The following is a 25,420-nucleotide window of genomic DNA, read 5'->3' as shown; positions in this document are numbered from 1 at the left end:
CCTCTTTGAAAGTGAACTCCTAGATGTTACCTTCAGGCTTCTAGCTCTTCAGTTCAAGTCACAAGATTACACCTGTGCTAACCTGTCTGGGAGCTTTGTGGTGCAGACGCAAAAACATCAGAGGAAGGGTAATATAACCGGCCATTGATTTATTATGTTCTAGGAAATAAGGGATAAAGCAGGCTGGTGTAGTGCCCTGAGCCCAGCCTCCAGGGTGATTTCTCTTGCCCTGACATACATCCACCAGCATTTATCTTGTACGTTTCTTTTCCTCTCCCTTTAGTTTCTCAAACTTCAGGAGCTTCTTTTGGCAGGAACGCTCCTCACTGCTGCTGCTGCTGCTGCTGCTGCTGCTGCTGCTGGAGCTTTCATCTGAGCTCTTGGAGAGGAGATACTTGATCGCCACCGTGTCCTTCTTGTTCATTTGCAAGCAGAGGCAAGACGATTTGCTCACCTTAAATGACTTCCCCCACATACTCTGGCACATGTCAGTCCCATTTGTGTACATCTGTGTGTCAAATAAGAAATGTATCAATTACATTTGAAAAGAATTAAGTTAAAACCAGTGTATCAAAATGAGAAACATATAACTTTTTAAGAACTGGTACTGGATTATAAAAAAGTAGCTGGCAGTCATTCCCTGTCCTGATGTGTGCTGTGCTTTATCACTTCTGAGATATCCTAAAATGTTATCCAGTCCCACAACTGGCAAAACAGATTTGCCTGTTGTGAAAGCAAGTGATCACACAAAGTGCAAAGTGATCAAGAGCCAGCCCTTTGTTTCCCCCTGGGGCTGACAGCTCAGCTAGCTTTCTGGGGCTGACAGGCCAAAGCTGTGTTGAGAGGTTGTACAACCTGTAGCATGTCAGGTCACTCTGACATGCCTCTGGATCTGAGTAGTGCTGAAAGTGCCAGACTGTGCTTTATGGAAAACTTTGTTTCTACAGCCTACAGACAGCCCAGTGGAGTCACAGCTCCATGGGATCTCACTGTGCCTGCTGCAATGTAGATCATGACCAAGCAGGACCTCACAAAGAGAAAGAATGTAACTTAGAAACTGCTTGAAGAAAAATATGTTCTCTTCAAGCTTCCAAAGTGCTGCATCCAGCGGTACAATGGCCTTTCTGGCTCAAGAAATTGTAAACTACAGCTTCTTTAATCCTACAGTGTTTCTCTTAGCACTGTGATTTCTGGATGGTGTGCTGGTTTACTGTCATTGCCAGTTCACATACAGATTTGACACCATGAATCTTGGAGAAGGTGCCCTCTCTTTGTGGTTGGGACATTTCTGCATGGAAGCTGCTCTGTGTGCAAAAAGCTAACGATTACAGATTTAGGTCTATTATGTATAAGTGGGCCTGGGCATCTGTAGTCCTACAGCTTCTTCTGCTCCACCTATTTTCTACAACAAGTTCTTATGAGATGTCTCCCCACATGCAAAAACTGTGTTGGCCTATTACTGTGCAGGAAGGCAGATGAGGAGAAATCATAATCATCACTTTTGCCTTAGAAATCTCTCCTTTGTGAATAATACAGAGTCCATTCTAGATAGCCCCAAAGACACTGTAGTCTGCAAAACAGCTTTTCATTTGACATCATCTCGAGCCAGGGCTTGTTCTGTTGCTTCAGTTGCTGGAGGAGTGTGGATGTTGGCCTATGCACCGTGAACAACACAGGGCCAGGAATGGAAAGGTTGCTTTATCTAGTTCTCTCCTCGTGTTCTCAGGGCAGGCAGAGTGTAGCTGTTTCTTTCCCACTATTGCTTTTAAGCAGCATTAGACATTTTCTTTCTGTGCAATTCCTGGATTTCTACCTGCTAATCATTACAGAAAGTATTAAGAGCTGTTAGGTGGGTTTTCTTGAGTTTGCATTGAAGCGACATGGCTGCATTCTATTCTTGTGTCCCACAGGTTCTGTAACATGTATTTATGCTCTTGTACTTGCTAAATGGGTGATTTTATTTTGACCTTCCACCTAACTCTGCTTAAAGATCAGAGCCTGGCCAGAAAGCTAGAGCAAACAAGCAGTGCATGCAGCCCATTTACCCAAAGTGTCCCTAAATTACTGCAAAGGATTCTGATTCTTCACCTTCTTGGAAAATGTTCTAGTCTGTGCATTAACACTGCCTAGGGAGCACTCATCTGGGAGAACAATGACAAAATGGTCCTCATTTTAGCGAGGCTGAAAGTGCTGGCTATGATCCATTGTGCATTTTTAATATTCAGCATTTGTTCCATATTCAGCATTTGTTCCAAATAGTCCTTACCACCATTTGAAGATGTCAAATGTAGGGCTGTTGATTGCTTCTTCGTATGATCTGAGGGCATCAAAAGACAGTGAGCATCTGGCCACAGTGCTCTGACACTGGAGAACCCATTGTGATCCTGGGTAACTGCAACTTTCTGTTCCCCAAGCTGAGTCCAAACCAAGCAAGGAGGTGATCCTGCCACTCTATTCTGCTCTTGTGAGACCCCACTTGGAGCGTTGTGTGAAGTTCTGGTGTCCTCAACATAAGAAGGACATGCAGTTTTGAAGCAAGTACAGAAGAGGGCCATGAGTATGATAAGGGGCCTGGAGCACCTCCTGTATGAAGACAGGCTGAGGAAGTTGGGGCTGTTCAGCCTGGAGAAGAGAAGGCTGCGTGGAGACCTCATAGCAGCCTTCCAGTATCTGAAGGGGGCCTACAAGGATGCTGGGGATGACCCTTCATCAGGGACTGTAGCGATAGGACAAGGGGAAATGGGTTTAAACTTAAACAGGGGAAAGTCAGGTTAGATCTAAGGAAGAAGTTCTTTACTGTGAGGGTGGTGAGGCACTGGAACAGGTTGCCCAGAGAACTGGTAAATGCTCCATCCCCAACAGTGTTCTGGGCCAGATTGGTCAGAGCCTTGGGCAACATAGACTACTGTGAGCCATTCAAGCCCATGGCAGGGGGTTTGAAACTAATTACCTTGAGGTCCTTTCCAGCCCTAACTATTTTATGATTCTAAGCCTAGTGTTTGTTTATCATGTAACATTCAGATGGGAAATGTGTTTTTTTTTAATTGCTCTGAAGAAACTTCATCTTTATTCTGACTTCCCATGCAAGCCTATTTTGGGTGAAAAACATGGGCAGTTTGGGGTGTGGTTCCATTTAGTTGAGGAATAGCTGCGCCTGGCGTCAAGTGATAAGATGCCTGGATTTGCTGCCTGTTTCCCCCTGCAGATGGTATATTTTTGTTAAGAAATAAGTAGAAGGGAATTCAAGGTTAAAAATTTCTATCTCTGGACCTTGAGCAGGGACTGGATATTATTTACGGAGATTATGATTTTGGTTTTCACTTCATCTTGAACCACTGATGATTTAGCACATCTGGGAGACTCAGCTGCATGTTTGCGCAGCCCATTTGGTTTTTGGCCACCTTCCTGAGCCTGCTGATCAGTGTCGATTTTGCAAGGCAGACAGTGCTAACTGGACTGTGACTTCCACTTGTATCAGTTGCTGAACTGACTTCTGGAAGTATATGCACTTGAACTCCAAACAATGAATCTCTGCAAGTCTTACTGCCAGTTCCTAAGCACTACACTTAGATTTAATTTAATTCTTCAATTTGGACAGTTTTCATGGGCTCAATGAAGTCCAAATATTAAGAATACTCAAGTAAGTGTAGCAGTTTTAAGTTGTATTTTTTCATCCTGATGCTAAACTTGCTTGAGTCACTAGAAAAAATCCTACCTGACTCTTTAAACGTCTGTAGATCATCCTTGCTCCTATAAGTCTTGTCAGTTCTCATTTTATACACTTTTGCTCATAAAATCAGTTATCCCAACCATTAAACATTCTCAGAAAGACTGGATGAGCTCTCAGAAAACTTGTTAGTGCTGGTCTTTAACCATCAGAGTTACATAGAGCAAAGCTAGCTCTGTCAGACCATTGGCAGAGACAATGGAGGTCACACATTGGAGATACAAGAGGTCTATGGAGAACAGAAGGGAGACAATTAGAAGAATGTCTTCTTCAAAGAAATGAGGAATTTGGAGGATGGAGAAGGATTTGAACATACCAAAGTAAAATAGAGAAAAAGGCAAGGATGCCTAATAGGCAAGAAGACCATAAAAATTGATTAGTAATTTTGGAACTTACATCCCAATTTAAAAATACAGAGGTAAAACCCCACATTATATAAGGAACCTTATAAAATACCTCCCAGATCCTCTGTTGTATGAACAAAGTTAATTTGTCTTTTACTTTCTAAGCCCCACTGTGGTTAAACATATTTGTGCTGACTGAACTTTCAGTTTTGTTTCACAAGTGGTATGGACAATGATTAATTAAATACATATATCCTTAGAGTAAGAGATCTACATAAATATGAATGCTTAACTATTTCTATACTTAAGAAGTCTGATGTAGGTATGGCTTGAGACTGCTGAAGTAAAAATAATTCACTTGTTGCATTTTACACCCATATACTCAGGAAAAAAGAAAGACGCCTCAGTGACATTCTTTTCTGCTTCAGTTGATCAGGTTTTCTTACCTCGCTGTACGTAATACATTCACTGTTACAATGGTTTTCTCCACTTTGATCCTGTTCCCAGTCTGTCAGCCAGTTACGAACACATGTGTAATCATCTTTGCAGGCTTCATACCTTCATGGAGATTAGTGGAAGTTGCAGTTAATTTCTCTCACTTCTTTTTTCAGTGGACTCAGATTCAACTCTAAAAGCCTACGTGGGCTACGCCAGTAATGTTGTATGGCTGCACAGTGCAGCTTAGCAACAGATCTTCAAAAGATGTGCACATTATCTTAGCTTGACATGTACATAAACTCTGAGCTGGCCAGGAAGACCTAAATCCTAATGCAAACTAAACAGTTCAGCCACTACATTTTGTACTCCAGTCTTAAGTGCTCCTATTCTGAGGAGCAATGCTCCTTCATGCAGTGTTTTCTGATAGTTTTGTTTGCTGATGTTACTGAGTGGAGGAAATAACTGTGGGGAGGGAGTTTTATGAACACTGAACTCTGTGGCAGAGCACAGGTATGCTAAGAGTGAACTGTCACTTGGGGGAAGTTTGTATTTATTAATTAATATGGGAAAAGAATTATATTTGCTGGGCAGGGGTTTCTATAAGAAACATGCACTGAAATAAGGAAAATACACAAACAACAAAATCATAAAAACTAATAGGCTGTCAGCCTCAGAATGGCAGTTTCAAAGAAGGTAAACTTGAAGCAAATGAGGAAAGAGAAGAGTCTTGCAGGTTATAGGTCCAAAAATTTAAATTTAAGTTGTTTTTAACTTAGAAGCAGTAATGTAAAAAAAGCCTATAAACAGGGACGAGTACGATTTGCAACTGCTTGGTTTGTGTGATGAGAGATCTCATGGCTTACCATTATCCTACATCATTTTTTTCCTTCCAGTTCTTTGTATGTTCCACTTTTTGGCTCTTACCTTCCTTTAGTATCACTTTCTGAAAATCAGTTAACATCTACCTACATTTAGTCTCAATAGCTTCAGGCACACTATTCCCACCAGTAACTGAGAATGCCGAAATCATGAGGCACAGCTCCCAGAAAGTTAGTGTTGCTCAGCACGGTATTTATAATTAATGCCTTTGGATAGATTTTCTGTTTGTTATTTTTCATCTTTGGGATCATGTTTCCAAAACTAGTTTGATATTATGAAGGCTGCAGACTTACATTTTTAAATGAAATATGAGGTTGTCTTGTGGGCACAAAACAACAAGAACACGTTGCAGTACATGTGCATATGCAGATGCACATCCACAGAACCTTCACATAGGGTTTTGGGGGCTCTTTGAAGGGAGAAAGAGCCGTAACAGATGGAGGGTAACCAGGCCCTGAGCTAAACACGTGTAAGGCAGGAGACCTGTATTCTCAAATGTGTTCATCCATGAATCTGTTGCCAGAGGTGGGGGCTCTGCTGGAAATACAGACATACAGGCAATGTGATAAATTAACGTAATGTGGCAGATCTTCCCAGTTTGTGCCATGACTGGATTTGGGACAAGGGACTGTAAGAATACCTGGTTTGTAGTTTGTTAGCTGCTGCATGTACCCTGACTGAGAAAGACAACAGAGGTAAATCCCCAGTGTTTCTCTAAAATTAGACACTTTGCCTGCTTGAAGGCACACCAGGTAGGAGCATCAATGCAAACTCTTTGATATTTACCATCTACAAACTCTATATACCAGCGTCAGATTCAACAATTGATTCTTCAAGCCACGTAGGCACGTCCTTCTCTTTATGCATGCATTTATATTCATTGTTTCCTAGCACAGTTGATCAGTATCTACTGTGAGCATGCCCACTGAAAGCAGTTGTGCCCTTCCCACTGTCTTCTTTTTCTGGTTTCCTTTTTTTATTTGCCTAAGTGGTTTTTAGCCTGATGGGTTCCCAGACCCAGGTTGCTTCATGGCCTCTCAGACAGTGTGGCTGGCACATGGGTGGGGACAGGGCAGGGGAGGGAATGAGCAGCCCTTGGGGCGGAGGAGAGGGTGGAACTCTTCTTGTGAAATTTGTGTTACCTTCAGTTATACTTTTCAAGTAATAAATAAGTATTTCAGAGTTTTGCTGACCTGGTCATTCATGTTATGCATCTAGTTTCCTCAGGAATTTGAATTAAATACGTTTATTAAAGGACTTACATTTTTTCTCCGTTATCTATTAAGTTGTCAGATGAAATGTTTTCTGATTATGATTATTTCCTGACTCTGGGGTTTGTTACATATCAGGAACAAGGCATAACTATTGCTCCAAGTTTTTCTTTATCCCAATGGAAGTAATTATGAAGCTAAGTTTATAAAAAGTCATGACTTATGAAAAGTCTGTTTTCTGTTGCCCCTAAGTGGTTTCTTCAAATATTAATTAAAACCTGAGAGAAACAGAAACACAAATACCAGCAAGATCCTGCCTGAACATACCAGTTCCCTATGCACAATGAGCAGGATATTTTAAAGCTTCTACCCCTGCTTTATTAGCTGTTTCTCTTTTATGGGCACAAGGCCCTTTCACAGATGGATCAGAAAATGGTTTGTACGTGGGGCTCTTTGAAAAGCAATAGTTTTACAACTAGTGGGAGCAAGAAATCCTAAGACAATGGGAAGAAAAGGAAGGCCCCGAGCAAGTCAGATGAATTTCTTTTAAATGAAGTCACTGCTCATTCAGAATCCTCTGCACATTTCTGGCCACAAAGACATACAGTATGCAGCAGGCACACTCACGGCATGTACGGAAAGTAGGTCACATCACCAGCAGTGCTACACACGCTAAAGGGACTCCAGTGAATAGAACATGAAAAAATGTTAGTTTCAATCAGCAAAAAGAGTGGGAATTCTGTCCAGATTCTTTTCTAGCCCCAGGCCTTAAGCAGGGTGAGGGAATGGGTTTGACATTGGCATTAGGCAGGCACACAGACTAGCATGCACGGTACTGGCTCATCATTACATTTTTGATTCAGGCCAGGCATCTAAGATGCCAAGAGGGGCAATAGATCATAGTTCATCATATGTCTAGAGTAGAGCCTGCTCTCTGTTAGGAGGCTCTATACAGGAAAAGGATATTTTTTTTTCCTGTGCAACAGCTCTCAATCACAGCCCCATACATTTCCAACAACAAAGTTAAAACTGCCATTTACCTGAAGGTTCTGGCAACAGCTGGGGGACACTGAGGGCTTTGCCGTGTCATATGGCCCACCCTATATGCTTCAGTATGAATCTCATATACACTAAGGCTGGCTTAAACCAGTTCATAGGTGCAAACTAAACTTACAGGGTACATTTTCTTTCATCTTTACACTTCACTGCATATAGCAGTTTGGTGATGACTTGTATGCTACTTTCTCTGGGATACATTTGGTTTAGATATTATATTGGTACTTTACTCCTTTGCCTGGCAGATCTATTCTAAAGCTCACTGGCAACTCCAATACTTTAATATCCAAATGCTTTTGAATTTTGGAAGTATTTGGTTCTGAGCTTTGACATTCTGATCACTGAGGCAAATTCAAGGTCTCAGCCTTTATCTTCAAGGAAGTGATAATCTGGATTCAGTTTAGAAGATTACCAAAATTTTAGGAAGGAAGACTGCATGTGACAAATCTGTTCCTGAGGCACATGGAGCTTCCTAGCACAGAAATGAAATTAATCACTAGAGGAAATTCTAGGGAAGCTAAGAAATACATTAGCCTTTCTCACTATCTTCCATTACAAATCCCAACCATGCTTTTTGTTTCTCTCTCTGACACAAAGCAATGGAGACATATTGTAGACAAATCCTATCACAATACTGCACTTGCACACATGACTTTGCCCTTGGAGAGAAGGTGAGAATGAAAATGGATCCATGTGTCAATAACCAAGTTGTGTAACCACCAGGGAAAGCACCGTACAGAGCAGTGCGCTACCATGTGTATTTTCTATGCTTCCAAGAAAAGCTCTTTCATAACATTTTAGAAGTATTAAAACAGTGTTCCATGATTTTCAGAGCAGCCTAAGAGATTCACAGTTCACTACCTTCAAGGGATGTAGCAGTTACGATCCCATAGTGTGAACACAGCCTGTGCTGTTTGTAGTATGCTTCACACCACTTTAACCATACTGTCTGCAGGTCCAGTTACTGTAGTTACTAGGCACAACATTAATATGGTACTGACTGAGATTTGTATGTCACATGATGACATTATTTAATCCATCATCTCAGGGAGGGAGAGATGTATGCTGGATATGGGCCACTGAAAGACTCTCAGTACCCCACCTGGATATAATGCTCCTACCCTAAGGCTAAGGACAGATGGGTGCTGGGTTGTTCCACTACATGTCTTGCACTCAAAAACTAATGTGATTCCCTTATGCTACATTTTGGGAAATTAAATGGTAATTATATGTTTGTTCATTGCTATTAAAATTTTTAGCATTACTTGGCTGCAAGTTTCTCTGAAATTCAGGCTTTTAGAAGTGATTTTAGAGAAGGATGATGGAAGGGAATGGAAAAGGCCAAAGGTGAAAAATTAAGGAATTAAGCTAATTTGTTATGTGAATTAATTGAAAACATATGGGAAGTGTCTGCTTTCATGATTACATAGTGCATTTTATACAAATAACTATCATATAATGATCAAGTATTTAAGTTTCAAATGCTAACTACACAAATGCTAACTCACAGGTATGGCCTTTTCAAAGAGTGGGCAGGACCCTCAGTGCTGTTAATTCCTGTTGACATGGGGGGAGCTTCTCCATCACTTCAGGCATTTCAGATGCCACTGCAGTGCATCCTCATGGAGAGCCTGGCAGTGCTGACCTTGGGTCACTAGTGACTCCATCCTGCCTTCAGCCTGTGCCATTATTATTTTGGGGGTAGTAGCTTAGCTGAGGAAAAGTAGACACGACAAACAAGACACGAAGAGGAAGAACAAGAGAAAAGGCATAAAGGTGGTGCCACACCATCAAATCTTAGTGCCAGCCAACTGGGAGATCTGTGCTTCATCCACCCATGCTCTGTGACACCCAAGTAACACAGAAGTATTAAAGCTAAGCAAAAAAATACTTTGATAAAAAGCTGAACCTACCAGTCATCACAAAAGTTTTGACACAGTGGAACAGACCGAATAGCAGCAGTGTAGCTGGGATGGATCCAGCGAGCAGCATATGGAGAGCACCGGTAAAAACACTCAATTTTCTTCATGAAATCTTCACAACTGTGGTGGGTGAGAAAAGCCACAAATAAGCCCATTTCTTAGCATCAAGGCTAGAGCCTCAGTTTTCTAGGCCTGCTTTGATGTGGGTGCAATACACAGAGAAAAGCATCCTTTCAGCCTGTTAGTGTCTATGTTCCAAACTCATTCCTTTGGCATTGTGTACAGACTCTGACTGTGCAATTACCATGGCCAGCTAAAGAGTGCACAAATGTTTCCATGCATATTTCAGCCCTATTTGTGTAAGCTTTCTGTAAACTTTTGAGGCCTTGAGTTTTCCTGGCAAGAACAATTCCAGGCAACGATAAAATGTAGTTTAAAACTATAGTACAAAACCTCTTCGATGTTATAGCCTCGTGGTTTCATTGATCTTTAGATTTTTCCCACAGCCCAGCTGAAGTTACTTAAAAGCACATACTGTTGTGCTCTTCTGGGAGCGGCAGACAAGAGCTGTTACTCTTGCACATCTGTTTTTGCTTAATTGTTTTGTACTTTCATTCCTCTATTTCTCTAACTTGCCATGTTTCACAGCTCTAACAGAGTACTTAAAATCTTAATTATGAGGACATTCTTCATGGTTACAAAACCCACAGGACTACAAGAATTTTTCTTTCTAAATATTCAGAAGTTTCTTTCTGGACTCTTGTGCACTTAGCTTGTGAGATTTAATAACATAGGTGATTGCTTTCTAAGCAAAGGAAGAAGCCTGGTCTATGTTGACTAGGGCTCACACTCATGTAGTTGTGATGGTTGCTTTGGAGAGCTACAGAGGTGTGGTGTGGTTGTTACTCACTTTATGACTGCTTTGCATTGCCAGATCTGGTTTTACACTGAAAGCAAACGTGAAAAAGCATACTCCTTCTGCACAAATAGTGTATGCATAGGGATTCATGGGTTTTTGTGAGAGTAGAGGAAGAGTCAGACATTGGTCAGGCATAGAGAAAAGATGACAAGACCTGTGTGGTGTAATTGCTAGGACAACCTGGGGATTGTCCATCCCAGGGGGAGTTACCATTAGCTGTGTGGCTGCCACAGCATAGATCTATTGAACCAAGATACAGACAACATCAAAGCTGACTTACGGTTTACTGAGCTGCCCACATCTGTTCCAGTAGCTGTTGCTTATTTTAATTACTGGGGAACGAGCCAATTGCACTGTGAAGTCTGCATAGCAACAGGAAGCTGTTAGGAATGAAACAGAGATGTTGCGATAATGATTTTCTTTAATACTGTATTTGTAAGTCACAGTATGTGAGATGAATCTGTTTTGGTCCATAACTTGATTTTCTTTTAAAAGAAAATAAATGAAGGCAATGAGAGTTTTGCAGTTGACTTTGTGAAGAATCAGAATCTTACTCTTGGTTTGCATGCAGCAATATGCCAGTGAACGAAGCTTGTCATGCTTATACTGCATCTTGCATATTTTTGAGACATTAAGAGAACTGCTAAAGCAATCAGTGTGTACAAAGCTGTACTTCTAGACTATATTTGGCAAAAATTAAACCACTCTTACATTTAGAGTACAGAGTGCATTCACGCATATTTGGCTCAGGACTTGGCTTCAGTTTGTGGGTGTTCCCTTCCAGACATCCAAACTTTCGGCAGGTGGATGACGTTATGACAGCGAAGAGGGTGACAGCAAACCTCAGCATTGTCATTCAGCACTTTTCCTGTATGGAGAGAACTTTTATATCCTTTATTTCTAAGAAAAGCCATAACATTAAAAGGAAGGACATGTATAACCAAATACATAACCAAATAAAATATGCTCATCAAAGATTCACACATAAATATTAAGCCATACATTCTCTTTGTGTACATCTGAACACTTACACTTCTGCTGCATAGTTTTGAGGTTTGGTAGCAAATGATAAAAGGCAGTTCAGGCTATTTATGAAATCATGTTATACTTTTCAGTATTTTAAGAAAATTATTTTACATTTTCTACACTGACTTGAATTTATCTTTGAACCCTTCCAAAAGACATTCCTGTTTCACTAGATCTGAAGAAAAGGTTGATTAGCTCCAAAACTTGCAGAGTTGCTTTGCACGTTTGGAAATGACACATTGAAAACAGCTGCAAGAGAGCGGTCAGCACCTGGGCTGGATAAATGACATTGATAACTTGCCTTTGTTGAGGCTATGCTCATTTATACTTAAAAATCTGATCCATTATTTTCTGCTTCTTTTTTGGAGTTTGGTCAAAAATTCAAGATAAAATGGTTTTGACTGTGCAACAAACATTTCTCTAAACACAGACTGTGTATTAGTGAGCCATATAGATAAAGCTAGGACCTGTTACATAAATCAATGCATAATTATTTCTACATTTTAGTAATTCAACCCTTCATTCCTTAGTTAAATACGCCTGTTACCTTTTTGAACTAATTTTGTCTGAATAAGGACTGCAGGTCCTCTATGTACCCAGACTTTACAGATACAAAGAAAACAACATATTACAGAAGAAGAAAACTGTCTCTCCAGTTTCTCAGTAGTTTCTCACCTCTTTTGCTGTCCTCCTGGGTAATACTTCTCCGTGGAACAGGAACACAATAAATTGCTTTTCTCATTTTCACTTTATATATGCACCATCTGGCATCAGTGCTCCAGAATTTGTTTGCCCTGGAAGAACTCCTTGACCCTTTGGAATGCTAACATAGATTTATCTGAAAAGCAGATGCAATGACCAGCACATAATGCCCTTTTATTGCTTGCAAACGTCAACATGATAAAGAGGAAAGTACAAACATAAGTTAGAATTAGAAAAACAACAGGTCTCCTATATACCAAATACAACTAAACCCCTGCCTGATTTTTCAATGATTCCTTGTCTCATTAATTCATAGAAGCACAGAAACGGTTGAGGTTGAAAGAGACCTTAAAGATCATGGGCAGGGGCACCTTCCACTCATCTTGCTCCAAGCCCCATCCAACCCGGCCTTGAACGCTGCCAGGGATGGGGCAGCCACAGCTTCACTAGATTACTATTAAAGTATTATTAGATTCATTATTCAATTATTATTATATAATACAAAATACATATTAGACTATATATCTAATAATGTATTATTAGGTTCATTCCTAAAACAGTTTCATGGGGCTCTTATCACAGATTAGGACTTCACTGAATTAGAGACATGAAACCCAACACTTTTTATTTCAGCCTGGACTGGCTTAATTTTGGCTACAGAGATGATGGCTTCCTGTGGCTTACACAGTGATTTTACTGCAGCCCATGGAAGAGAAACCATGTCTCCTGATTCCCAGGTCTTTGCTCTTTCTTCACAAGACCCCTTTAAAATCTGCTGCTGTTTGCTCTGAGTACTTGATATGCGTCTTATTTACCCTCTAACCCATGTCACAAGCACCACATGAAACTTTTACTGTACATGATTCCTGGCTGGATTTCAGTGTGAGCTCTGCTTTCTGCAAAGAGGGTTCTGTGTCTGAACATAAGGTAGACATGCTGATTACAAATAGTTGCACTTACTTTCATAAATGAAATCTCATTGAGTACCATGAAGAGCAACACTGCTCAGTACCTTGCAGTTATTTAGACTCCTAAATACTACCAACAGCAGCATCTGTTGGTCTTATCTTTAAAGCAGGATACTGCTTTGTTGGATAATACTCTGGCACTGTTATTTACAAACCTTTTTTGTTTGAAAAAAACAAATACTGGCACAGTGGAAGCTTGGTATGAATCTCGTTGCGTAAACTCACTGAGCACGTTAATGCAACAATCTATATAAGCTATAAGCACTGATTCCTGTCCTAGCTCTAGTAAGTGCCTCAAGGCAAGAGTCTTCCTGGCCTAAAAAGAGCCATTTCCAGACCAGTGGAAACTGAGTGATTTTTATGTTCCAGAATTAATTTAATTAAGGCAAACTTAAAAAAGCATAAAGTAACCATAGGAGAAACTGAAGTAAATGTAATGGCTTGTTACCTACATCTTCACTTCTTGTGGCATGATCTAGTGTTGGTTGAAATTAATGGAGGCCCTTTCTGATGTATAATGTAAAGGATTTGTGCATACTGCTTGGCACTTGGATCTGTGTGCTCTTACACAAACAAAGGCCACTGTATAACATGAACATTCACTTTCAGCATTGTGACAGGTGATAAAGCAGCCTGGTAAAAAGCACAGGAATACCACATGCTCTTAGCCTTGTTGCTTGGTTTGCATAAAATGCATGCACTCTTGTAAAGGTGTAAAGCATGCCAGGAGGTGTCTTGTAATGCCTCTGTTCACTGAATTGACATACAAATTATATTAAGCTATAGGAAACTGGGATCTCTTTCAGGCTTTGAGCACGAGCCAAATGGGACCACTTGCTGGGAGATTAGGCAGAGTTTCTAGCAGCAGGAAGGAAAATTGTCATATGTTTGTGATTTCTCAGACTTGGCTTTGGTTTAGCAATACATGTAAGCAGGCTCAGGCTAAGGAGCTTTTTAAGATCTCAGCTATACAACTTTATCACCTGAGAATCAAATCTCAGTTCTTTTTTCTTAAAGTATTCTCTAGCTACTTATTTTTTTGATGCCTTATACTGAGAAATTTCCTGCAGGAAGTTTCTTACCCCTTCCCATACTTGAATGAATAATTTCTTGTTTTTTTTTTGTTAAAATTGAACTTACTTCAGCGATGTTTATGTATTTTAAGACTCCTGCTGCCTTTTAACTTTATCTTCACAGAATCACAGAATCCAAAGGGTTGGAAGAGACCTCAAAAGATCATCTAGTCCAACCCCCCTGCAAGAGCAGGGTAACCTAGAGTACATCACACAGGAACTTGTCCAGGCGGGCCTTGAATATCTCCAATGTAGGAGACTCCACAACCCCCCTGGGCAACCTGTTCCAGTGCTCTGTCACTCTTACAGTAAAGTTCTTCCTGATGTTAACATGGAACCTCCTATGCTCCAGTTTACATCCATTGCCCCTTGTCCTATCACTGGATATCATTGAAAAAAACCTAGCTCTATCATCCTGACACCCACCCTTTACATATTTGTAAACACTGATGAGGTCACCCCTCAGTCTCCTCCAAGCTAAAGAGACCCAGCTCCCTCAGCCTCTCCTCATAAGGGAGGTGTTCCACTCCCTTAATCATCTTTGCGTCTCTGCGCTGGACTCTTTCAAGCAATTCCTGTCCTTCTTGAACTGAGGGGCCCAGAACTGGACGCAATATTCCAGATGCGGCCTCACCAAGGCAGAGTAGAATATCTGTGCCCTGTAACTTCTATTAATCTTTTCAAGAGCTACAGTTAAAGCATGTGTGATGTCAAGAGATCGCCACAGACAGCAATTCCAACACCACAGCATTTAATTATTATTCTTATCATCTGATGATCTAATTGATAGTGGCCTATTTGCTAGTAAAAGCATGCATCCGGTTCAAGCCCACAACACCACTACACTCAGTCTCAAAAGCCATTTCCTGAGCAACTTCCTTCTGCCAAAAGCCATTAGCAGAAAATTAGGGGAAAAAATGTTTGAAAAATACAGCTAGTTTCTAACTTCCCAGCTTCTGGCCGTCAGTTTAGTGACTCTGTCAACTGACATCTCCTTGCATTAGGACAATGATTCCTGTTCTGTGAGTCACATCTCTTTAATGACTGCAGTAGCTTTTATGCTTTTATATTTCTGGTAACTCTGCGAAGCTGAGGTGCTTAAGGGAAAAATTGTTTGTACTTCCAACCAGTGACAACTGCCAGATCCACTTCCCTTCTTGGCATCCTGAAAGTGTCACAACAGCATGACCGGAGGGAGGATGAGTTTCAGGAGCGTAAATTAGAGCATTTGGCCTGCTATAGCTCTATTATATATGGCAATGTGTGCTAATGAAATTAAGCTGTTTTCTCCTCATATGTCAGTGTGAGCCTGCATGCTCAGAAGATGGAAGTGTTTTTCTTGTTAACTGTAACTAGAGATGTAATTAGGAGCACAGGTTGTCATCTAATCTGGTGTAATTCCTGAAGCTCCTTTGCAGAACTGCATTTAAAGTTGCAACAAGGGCACGTTATTTGATGATCAGTTAAGTGTATATTCCTTACATCATTTCAGATTTCAGAACCACAAGTGCATGTTCACAAGCCTCTCTGCTGAACGTTTCATGTCACAAGTCAAGCTGAATGCCAAAGGAGACACTCCAGATGGACTCAGTCTGGCGCTCCTGACTCTGGAAAAGAAAAGCTGAGGTCAAACCTTAACGCTACTAAATTTAAGATGTGATTTGTTTCTGTTCACTTTGGTGGGGCTAGGATTTCTCCTTTTATTTTGTCTGTGTAAGGAATATGTCACAGCACGGAGTAAGGCTTACTTGCTTTATTTGAGTATGAAATGTTGCTGAGCTAGCTCTCCAACAGGGTGCAGGAATTACAAGAGCACCAGTAATTTTCTATAACCAAGACAGTGAGTCAGTGGGGGAAAAAAGGAAGATATTTTAATGACTGGTAGGGTCAAAAAGCAATCACAACCCAAACAATGAAATTATCATTGTAAAAATGTTTTTTTAAGCCCTATGTTAGGTTTTTCAAAATTAAAGGGGACAAAACCCTACTTATTTTAGCTTATTACTGAGTTGAAAGCACCTCTTGAAATCATAACTGAATGCTCTTCCTTTGCCCTAGTCTTTCATTTGCCTTTCACATTCTGCTCATCTGTTACTGTGAGGTTCCTTGAATCACTAACAATTATTGTTATTTTTTTTCTGCAAAGCATGGGCTTTGGTTTGGAGAGCTACTGACTGTGTGCTGTGCTGTGCTGTGGGCTCTCAAAAACGACATGGAAAATCTGGTTCCAGCTTGACCTATACTTCAGAATGAACCAACTGCAACATCTTGTTTCTACTTTAAACTATTAATATTTGATTTAATATTCCACAATCTCTTATGAACGATGAATGTCTTCTTAGGGGGGTATGAATACTATTTTTTATTAGTTACATTTTTGTTATGGGTATTTATTATTTGGATAGAGGTATTGTGCAGATGTCCCAGATTCAGGTTTTAAAGTACTTGGTAGCAATGCTGGATTACGGATGGCCATGTCCCACAGACCCCTTTTCTGCTCTGATCCTGTACAGCCCAGGTGCGGTTGTGCATCCAGCCAGATGGGGGAACTGATCCAGCAAAAAAGAAACCCAGCACTTCCCCCTGTCTCCAGTGTTTGTGGCCAAATCAGTTTCCCTATTCAGTTTATAGCACAGCTGCAGAAGAGTTGTGTTGACGTGAGCCAAAGGGTGGTATATCACAAACGGGAGAGACAAATAGGGAAGGGTAGCCTGGCAGTACTTTAAATCACATCTGACAACCCCTAGGCCCCATAGGGTTGGTGTTCTGGGGTTTTTTTTAATTGTTCTGTTGAACACCTTGTCTGTTAAAAAAAGTCACATACTGCAAGCACACGGTAACAGTGAGATCACGCTGGTCAACATATTAAAAGGCAGTGACTGGAAACCACCAGATGAATCATTGCTGAGCTTTTCCTGTTTGTATCACAGCAGGGATGAATTTTAAGGAGGACACCGCTGAGGTCCATGTAGTGTCCCTGCAGACACCTCGATGAATGACTCCCACATATGTCATATTCATTCTAGGTATCTTGACTCATGGTCCTGTGATGAATCTGTCCTTAGAAAATTGACCACAACACTCATGGAAAAGGTATTTTTTTTCTCAGTGCCTTTCTTTACATTGGCACCTCTCTGCAAATGGCACCTTTCATGCCCAAAATGACTCCCCTCTCTTCTGTATCAATACAAACTGTTTTCACTTACAACTCCCTTCTCATCTTATCTATACCCTTTCTGTCTGTTCTCTTTCAGTACATACATAATAAGTCTTTTGAAGTGTTCCAATGCAAGGTTCCCCTGCACACCAGTTGGATTTCCATGGCTTGCTTTCTTGTATTTCTTGTATAGCATGACCAGCAGGTTGAAGGAGGTGATCTTGCCCCTCCACTCTGCTCTCGTGAGACCTCACTTGGAGTATTGTGTGCAGTTCTGGTGTCTTCAACATAAAAAGGACATGAAACTGTTGGAACAAGCCCAGAGGAGGGCCACGAGGATTATCAGGGGACTGGAGCACCTCCCAGATGAAGACAGGCTGAGAAAATTGGGGCTGTTCAGCCTGGAGAAGAGAAGGCTGCGTGGAGACCTCATAGCAGCCTTCCAGTATCTGAAGGAGGTCTACAGGGATGCTGGGGAGGGACTATTCATTAGGGACTGTAGTGACAGGACAAAGGGTAACGGGTTGAAAGTTAAACAGGGGAAGTTTTGACTGGATATAAGGAGGAAGTTGTTTACTGTAAGGATGGTGAGGCACTGGAATGGGCTGCCCAAGGAGCTTGTGAATGCTCCATCCCTGGTGGTGTTCAAGGCCAGATTGGACAGAGCCTTGGGTGACATGGTTTAGCATGAGGTGTCCCTGCCCATGGCAGGGGGGTTGGAACTAGATGATCTTAACATCCTTTCCAACCCTATATATTCTATGATTCTATTTGTCCTCTCATATTTGAGAAGCATTTCCGTGAGCAGCAGTAAAACAAAGGCAAAACTCATCTTTGCTCAGGTGCCCAGAGAGAGGGTGACGGCAGTTAGGATCTGATGCTATTCCTGCTTGTCAGCATCTCTCCATGGACTTTTCACAAATACACACAGATATATGCAGAGGCAGGGGGGTTGGAACTAGATGATCTTAAGGTCCTTTCCAACCCTAACTATTCTATGATTCTATGTAATTTGTACTCTGTTAGCACCTAGGGGTAGCAGCTCAACTCTGGCAACTGCTGTACAATTGAGTCCAAGCTGACAGTGAAAGCAGGGTATTCACTGGTCTCCTTCTGTCTCTTTAAAGCTATACTGTATTTGATGAACTTTTGTTCCTAAGAAGTGCTCTTAACTTAGCTATTGCACTAAGCTCTCCCTAAACCCCACAACCATATGTTTAACTCCTGTTATATATTTGTATATTTACATCTTCTACCTTCTTATCACAGGTAAATACGGTATCTAGAACAAAGTTACAGCAGTGCAAAGTTGTCACTTTGACATACAAGGATTTATGTCCTTCATGGTATATAAAGAAGGGAAATAAAGATTGGAAAGCAAATCATATCCAGTTAGGACTGTGCTTTTCTTAAATCTAGATCTAGTAATTGCCATCCTGGACTAGGTTGTCAGTTCATTTACTTCTTTTTTCTGTCCCTAAGACTGACTAATAGTAGTAGTTTCGAGTGAAGATGCACTGGAATATTATGCTGTCTTATATACTTTTACGGAATAACCTGCCTGTAAGAAATTTCTTCCTAATATTCCTTAATTCAGTGATTAGTTTATTCCATGAAATATGAGCATTTATATCCTTTTTTTTGTAAAAAGTCCTCATGTAACTATGAGTATTTTTATTAACTATGCAAATGTGTAATGGAGAACTTCTCAAACAGCAGACCTCCCTAGATCTAGATCATGAGTAAATTTTGCCCAGATTTTGTCAAGGCCCCAGACTTACTAATTAGCCTGTATTCTTTTGGAAAATCCTGTATTTCTTATCATTTCCCTGGAGTTAGGGGTGGTGGTGGTGAGCTGCAACACTCTGTGGCTGCAGTTCTCACCTGTGTGGGCAGCCTGCTTTGCTTGGCTAGCCTGGCAGAGCTGGAACTGGTGTCTTGCTTTTTGTCAAAAAAAATGATGCACCATTGTATAAAGAGCAATTGATTAGTCTCAGTCAAAGCTTTTCTTAGCGAATGTCACCCTGTCTGCAGTTCATGTAACTACTTATTTACTCTTAGTTTTATTTTGCTCACAACTGGCATTATTTGGTTGTATCACATTGGGTTTTTTTTTTTGGTGAATCTTGAAAAAAGAATGCTGTCAGAGGGGTGAAGTTAGGGAAACAGCCAGGAGTCATGGCGATGACATGCAGCCCGCGTAATTACTTGTTATTACTGACATTCTATGCAGGTACAGTACAACACCCCAAAGCACTGAGCCGTCTGCTGGGCTGCATGCATGTTGCCAATTGCCAAACATTAGTATTCCTGTGTAAAGACAAAAACTTCTCTGTGAATACCATTAAAACTGGGTCACCAACAGAAGGTGTGCGACAGCTTAACATGCAGAACAACAAAAAAACATTTCCTTCATTGCACACAGAGCAAAAATTCTGAGAGTGAAGATTATGTGTATAGTGTGAGCAGAATGACAAGTGACAAGACATGTTTGGTGGCATTAGTGATGCAGTTCTGCCTTGGAAACAGTGAAAATAGGTGATCAGCTGGGTTTTGTGCTGTACCAGTTTTGCCAAATGTTCAAATTTAATAGGAATTCAAATGATTGAGTATTTCCTTTTGTAAAGAACATTCTCTTCCTCAGCAGCATCCTAATAACATCTACTATTAGCATTTTCTATTCTGTTTGGAATAAAGAGGTTTTAACCTCACAGCTTCAAGCTGTAGATTTCTATTCCAGCTCCAGGAATTAGTGCTAAACTGTGTGCTCAGCATTCATAAAAATGCTGCAGATGGATTTGTCATTTCAGAAAACATTATGGAATAAGCTGGACTGGACTCTGTGTTCTTTAAACGAGACAGAGAAGAATGGAAGGGAACCCTTCCTGGATAGCACTGTTCCAGCTCCTACGGAAGCAAAAGGGCAGGCTGAGACCTCCCTGAGGGACACAATGAAGATGGAAGCCAGGGAAAAGAAGTATCTAGGAGTGCAGAGAGAAACAAAATTAACTGAATATTAGTCAGTGACCTACTACAGAGGCTCTGTGTAGAGTTGCTTTTGCTCTGTTAGTCAGTCTGGTTAACATAAGAATTGGTCCCTTTATAAACCTTTATTAATTACTCTTCTATCTTTTTTGGATGTGACAGAATATTTCTGGAGAGAAGCACCATGAACATAGGCGTGGCATCATACCATGCTCTGCGTCATTCATTTGTAACCCTCTTCCCTGCCAAGCCTCTCATGATTTGGTCAGTTTTATTTAAAGCTGGAAAAAAAAGTTCAGAAAACTAGCTTATATGGAAAAGCAAACTCAGGTCACTCAGACGGCTCTGCAGATTTAGGTCATGTTCAGTGGTGAGTTTAAATGGAAAACAATATGGGAACATCAGTAAAATTATGAGTACTTTTCCTATTTCTTCAAATGAATACTCACTGTTCTTTTCTTTCTAAAATACTGGAAAGACATCTCAGGTCCCAAAGACTAAATAACGATTAAACAGAGAAGTGTACAGTCCAAAACAAACCAAATGCAATCTTTTCACAAATGCAATGCCCTGTAACCCTCCAAACAGCTTTCTGGTTCAGAGTGACCAAAAAGATTTTTCAAGTGTTTTGAGTGCAATGCTGAACCAGAAGGGAGTTATTTGCCATTCTGTCTAAAACTAACAACCAAAGGTTTGTTTTTAGTATGTTTGTCTGTGTTTAATAGGTAAGGCAGGTAGTGTTATTCAGATTCTCACTGTGCTTTTTCTTTCTGTATTCATGAATACCACTTTTTGGCACATGAAGCAACCAGGTGTGAGCCAGTGCAAGGTGGCTCACAGGCCATAACCAACAAATAACTAATTGGCAACTGTGTTGCAACAGGGCAAAGATCCAGCCAAATTATTACAAGGCACCATGCCATCCTACTAGACCCACATTATCACAGATGCCAAGATTCCATAAATCTGCATTATTTACGTTTAGTTAGGGCAGGATTCCCAGCTGGGAAATTCCTCATGGTTGTTCATCTCTATCATACATAATTATGAAGGAAAAAGATCTCTGTGACTAATCCAGCATCCTGAAATGGTTTTCAGTAAGAACTTAAAATATTCTCAATAATTCTTTAAAAATGCTACCACTCATCTACACCAGTAAATTGTTTGAAACGTATTTTTTTTTGTAAAAAATGAATAAAAATATGTATAAAATATGTATAAAATCAGATTAGCTTGTTGAAGATGTATAAGCCTTTTTAGCTTGTTCAAAAGGGAGAAGGAACTGTTTCTTTTCCATGGCAGTAGCAAGGCTCCTGACTATGTAACAGTGAGAAACAGGACAACTTTGAAGTCGCTTTTGTGAAAAATGAATGCAGAACCTGGTAACTTGCACCCTCAGGAAATAACTTGTAAAGACAGAAATGCCGAGAGGGTGCGAGTTACTGAGATGAAACGCAAGATGATGATATATCCTCTGATTACTCCTTGAGGTAATGAATCTCTGTCAGTTTGTCTTTTTCACCAGGAAGGCGAAATTACATCCTCATCTGCTCCATCAAAGTGGGCTGTAGCATGCAGTGGTTCCTCTGGTAGATGTTTTCCTACACCTTGGTGTCCAGGCTGTGGTATGCCATGAGGTGCTCCAGTCAGTGTGGGATCAGGGGCTTGATTCCCACTGTATCATGATGGAGGAGCTGGCGAGCCTCTTGGCAAAGGTATGTGGCTTTTTCCCGAAGTCAATCTCCTTCTGGTGACACCTCAGGAAAGGGTCTGTGCTCACCTTATATTTCCAAGGGCAATTCAAGTGTTTATTGATATGGAAGCTGCGTTGCTAAACTGGACAACTGCTGCTGGACACCTGATCATGCTGATGGGGACAGAAGGGCTGCCCTCAGACTACACCCCTGAGATTCCTTCTGCGACTGCAATGGGGCAGCCCTGCTTTCCTCCTCTCCCACCACATAAACCTCTGCAGTACGGAGGCGTCACTCACCTGGGCAGCCCTGCGGGAGCCAGGCTGCCGGACTGGTGCCCTTCCTGCACCCCATTTATTCCCGCTGTGTGTCAGAGGACCCCCCATGTCCCCTCAGCAGCCCCCACCGCCTTCCCAGGGTGCCCCGCGCCCTCTACCTCCTCGCACCTCCCGCCCGCCTCCTCGTGACGAGCCTCCCCCTCCCCTCCCTGTCTCCCACCTCTCGCGCCCGTTCCCCGCCGCGAGGCCGGCGCTCTCGCGATACTGGGCGGCGGGCGGGCTGTGCTCGCTCCCTGTGTGTGTGTGTGCGCGCGTGTGCGCGCGCGCGGGGGGCGGGGCCGCGGCAGCCGCTGCGCCCGCGCTCCCCTGACAGGCGGGCGGCGGGACCGGCGCCGCGTGGGCATGTCCGCCCGCCCCGCGCGGCTCTCCGGGAGTCCCGCTGGCCATGGCCGGCTCCGCCACGCGGGGGCCCGAGTCGTGCCGCAGCCGCCGCCAGCACCGCTGCTGTTGCTGCTGCTGAGGAGAAGCCACCGCGATGAGGAAGGGCCGCTCCCGGGGGGACAAAGCGGCGCCGCCGCCGCCACCGCGGAGAGAGCCCGCTCGGGCGGTGTCCGCCAGCGCGGCGGAGCGGAGAGCCACCCTGCTGGGGGGCGGCGGCAGGAAGGAGCCGGAGGACTGCCGGGCCGCGGGGGCGCTGGAGAGGGTAAAGCCGGGGCAGGGGCCGGGGGGGGGCCCGGTGGCGGCTGTTGGCATGGAGACGCGCGCCCCGCGTGGCCGGGCCGCGGCGGGCGGGGGCGCCCCGAGGTGCCGCCCTCCGCGCCCAGCCGGGCTGCGGCTGCCGCAGAGCAGGGGCTCCAGCGGCGGGGGCTGCGCTGGGCTGCGGGCGGCGGTGTCTGCTGAGGCGGAGTCCTGCGGGCATCCGCTGGCGGTACATGCGCTTCCTCAGGTAGGAGTGTGTGTGTGTGCCCCCCCCCTCCCCCCCCCCGGAGAACGTGGGTCTGGTGGTCAGAGATGGAGCGGTAGTGGTGGGTCAGTGTGCTCGCGGCGTGGTGTTGAGTGAGGGCTCCGGCATGAATGCACATGGGAAAGCGAATGCAGTGAAGTCTAGTTTGTGATACATGCTTGGCAGTTTTAATAATTACAGAATCCCTCTTGCTAGTAACCTTCTGTAGGTCACGCCTGGTGGTGATGTTAGTTATCATACATTTCCCAGCATTTTTTAGGTCTTAATGCAAAAAATGTTTTGTTTAGGAGACAGACCTCTGCAGATACTTGAAAATGCATGGGATTGTTCAAAGTGAGAGTGTGTAGGTGCAATATGTCCACTCTAATGCCTCTCACCCCCACAAAAAAAGGATCTGCTGGTCGCTGCTCAGGGGTACAGGGAGGAGAGACCCAAGAGATATTAAACTTTTGTTTCAGTGTGTTTTGATATATCTGTTTTTACAAGAGAAAAAAACATGGAATGAGATTCAGCAGTATAAAAATGTAGATAACTAATGCTTTATTTTTCTTAAGAAGAGTAAGTATCGTAAATATGAAGACTCCCAGGATGCAGTAATTTATTGCTTTGTTTTGCCATTTTTAGGAGCATGATGGTGAAAAACGAGGTTCTTTGATGCTTCTTGTCACAAAGGTGTCTTTAAGTTCACGTTGTGGTTGCAGATGCACAGGCTTACTCTTTTCTTTTTATGATTCTTTAGTTTTTTCTAGAAAAGCTGCATTACATTGCCTTCAATTATAGGAGACTTGTATCTTAGCTGTGACCAGTGGGTATCTCTTGCATACAGATTTCTCACACTGGGTCCTGGAAGAAGAGAGCTCTCTTTTGTAATCTTTTGTTTTATTCTCTAGTGCCTTCTTAAGGCAACTGCTGCTTTAGGTGCTCAGCACTTCCTGAAACAATTCAAGAACACTGATAACCTCATTCAGGAAAAAAGTAATCAGAAAGACTTAGTTTCTTTCCAGCTGTCCATTAAGATAGTGTTTGGCAGGGCTATCAAACACAACAGCAGAGTGCTGACATACTCTATATGATATTGACATAGGATCATAGAATAGTTAGGGTTGGAAAGGACCTTAAGACATGGAAATTAGTAGAGTTTTTTTCCATGCTTGGTAGTTGTGAACTGAACTTTCTACAGATCATAGCTACAGAGCATGCTACATGCCATGTGATGTTTTGAGCTCGGGAAGCTTCGCCAACACAACATTAATATTACGAATCAGGAAGGGCTTCAAATTGAGAAATGTCAGTTTTTCAGCTACATGAGGCTCTTTAATGGTGGCTTCTGCCAGTCTGGTTTTAGCTTGAGTGCTCTGACTAAAGCCTGGTATGACTTGCAGGAACAGATCCTTATGTGCTGTCAGGTACTCAGTGCAATGGAGTCTTCAAGGAGTTTTGCAGCTGGAGAAAGCTTTGATGTCCCTAAACTTCAGAGGACAACCCCTCTACTCACAGCATTTCCGTCTTTTAAGATCAATAATCCATTATTTCTTTAAGCACCAGGAGTTGGTAGTGTGGATGTGGTGGAAAGGGCCTCCGGAGATGCAGAAGGCGGTGTGATACTCCATTTCCAGTGATGCAGCTTGTAGCTTGGTAAATATTTCCTTTGGGGCCACTTCTGATTTAAGTAGCTTTGCTGTTTCCAAGCCCGTAGAATGCCCTCAGCTGTGCCAGTGTAACAGTGTGCACAGCTGCAGGGAACCGTTCTGAATTAAATTCAGATTTCACAGTTTGTTTGCCATACATTTACATGAGTTTGTGGTTGGGGGAGACTAAGCTACTCTAATGTTGGAAAAAGTACTTGTCAAACAGTGACTGTAGTAGTTAATCACTGTAGTGACCTTTAGGCCTCTGAAAATCCGGTCCTTTAACATGCTATGCTTACAGTTCTGATGTACATATGATTAATGTTTTCAGTCTTTTATGAACGACGTAAGAACATAAAAATGACTGCGCTCGGTCACATTAAAGATCCCTCTAGCCCAGTGTGCTGCCTCTCTGAGCTGCCAAAAGCAGATGCTGTTGGAGAAGAGCA

At 42.3% G+C, this 25,420-nt stretch overlaps 2 protein-coding genes across 2 annotated transcripts in view; one reads left to right on the top strand and one right to left on the bottom strand.

The window, feature by feature from the left end:
• Positions 1-238: 238 nt before the first annotated feature.
• On the bottom strand, positions 239-12,212 carry LOC101880431 (riboflavin-binding protein-like). Its single transcript, XM_005151094.3, has 6 exons — positions 12,198-12,212; positions 11,208-11,364; positions 10,777-10,876; positions 9,569-9,697; positions 4,518-4,629; positions 239-508 (listed from the first exon to the last, which is right to left on the bottom strand). The coding sequence occupies exons 2-6, from the start codon at positions 11,350-11,352 to the stop codon at positions 251-253; spliced, it is 744 nt and encodes a 247-aa protein (XP_005151151.2). The 5' UTR covers positions 11,353-11,364; positions 12,198-12,212; the 3' UTR covers positions 239-250.
• Positions 12,213-22,914: 10,702 nt separating this feature from the next.
• The window catches only part of MAST2 (microtubule associated serine/threonine kinase 2), a 200,870-nt gene continuing 198,364 nt past the window's right edge, over positions 22,915-25,420 (top strand). Inside the window, exon 1 of the mRNA XM_034063620.1 lies at positions 22,915-23,082. Coding sequence (XP_033919511.1) covers positions 22,915-23,082 — 168 coding nt within the window. The remainder of the gene's footprint in view (positions 23,083-25,420) is intronic.

This window comes from Melopsittacus undulatus, chromosome 6 (genome assembly GCF_012275295.1).
Source record: "Melopsittacus undulatus isolate bMelUnd1 chromosome 6, bMelUnd1.mat.Z, whole genome shotgun sequence".
Taxonomy (NCBI): Eukaryota; Metazoa; Chordata; class Aves; order Psittaciformes; family Psittaculidae; genus Melopsittacus; species Melopsittacus undulatus.
Note: the sequence above shows the minus strand (reverse complement) of the source record. Positions and strands in the feature narration are given on the sequence as shown.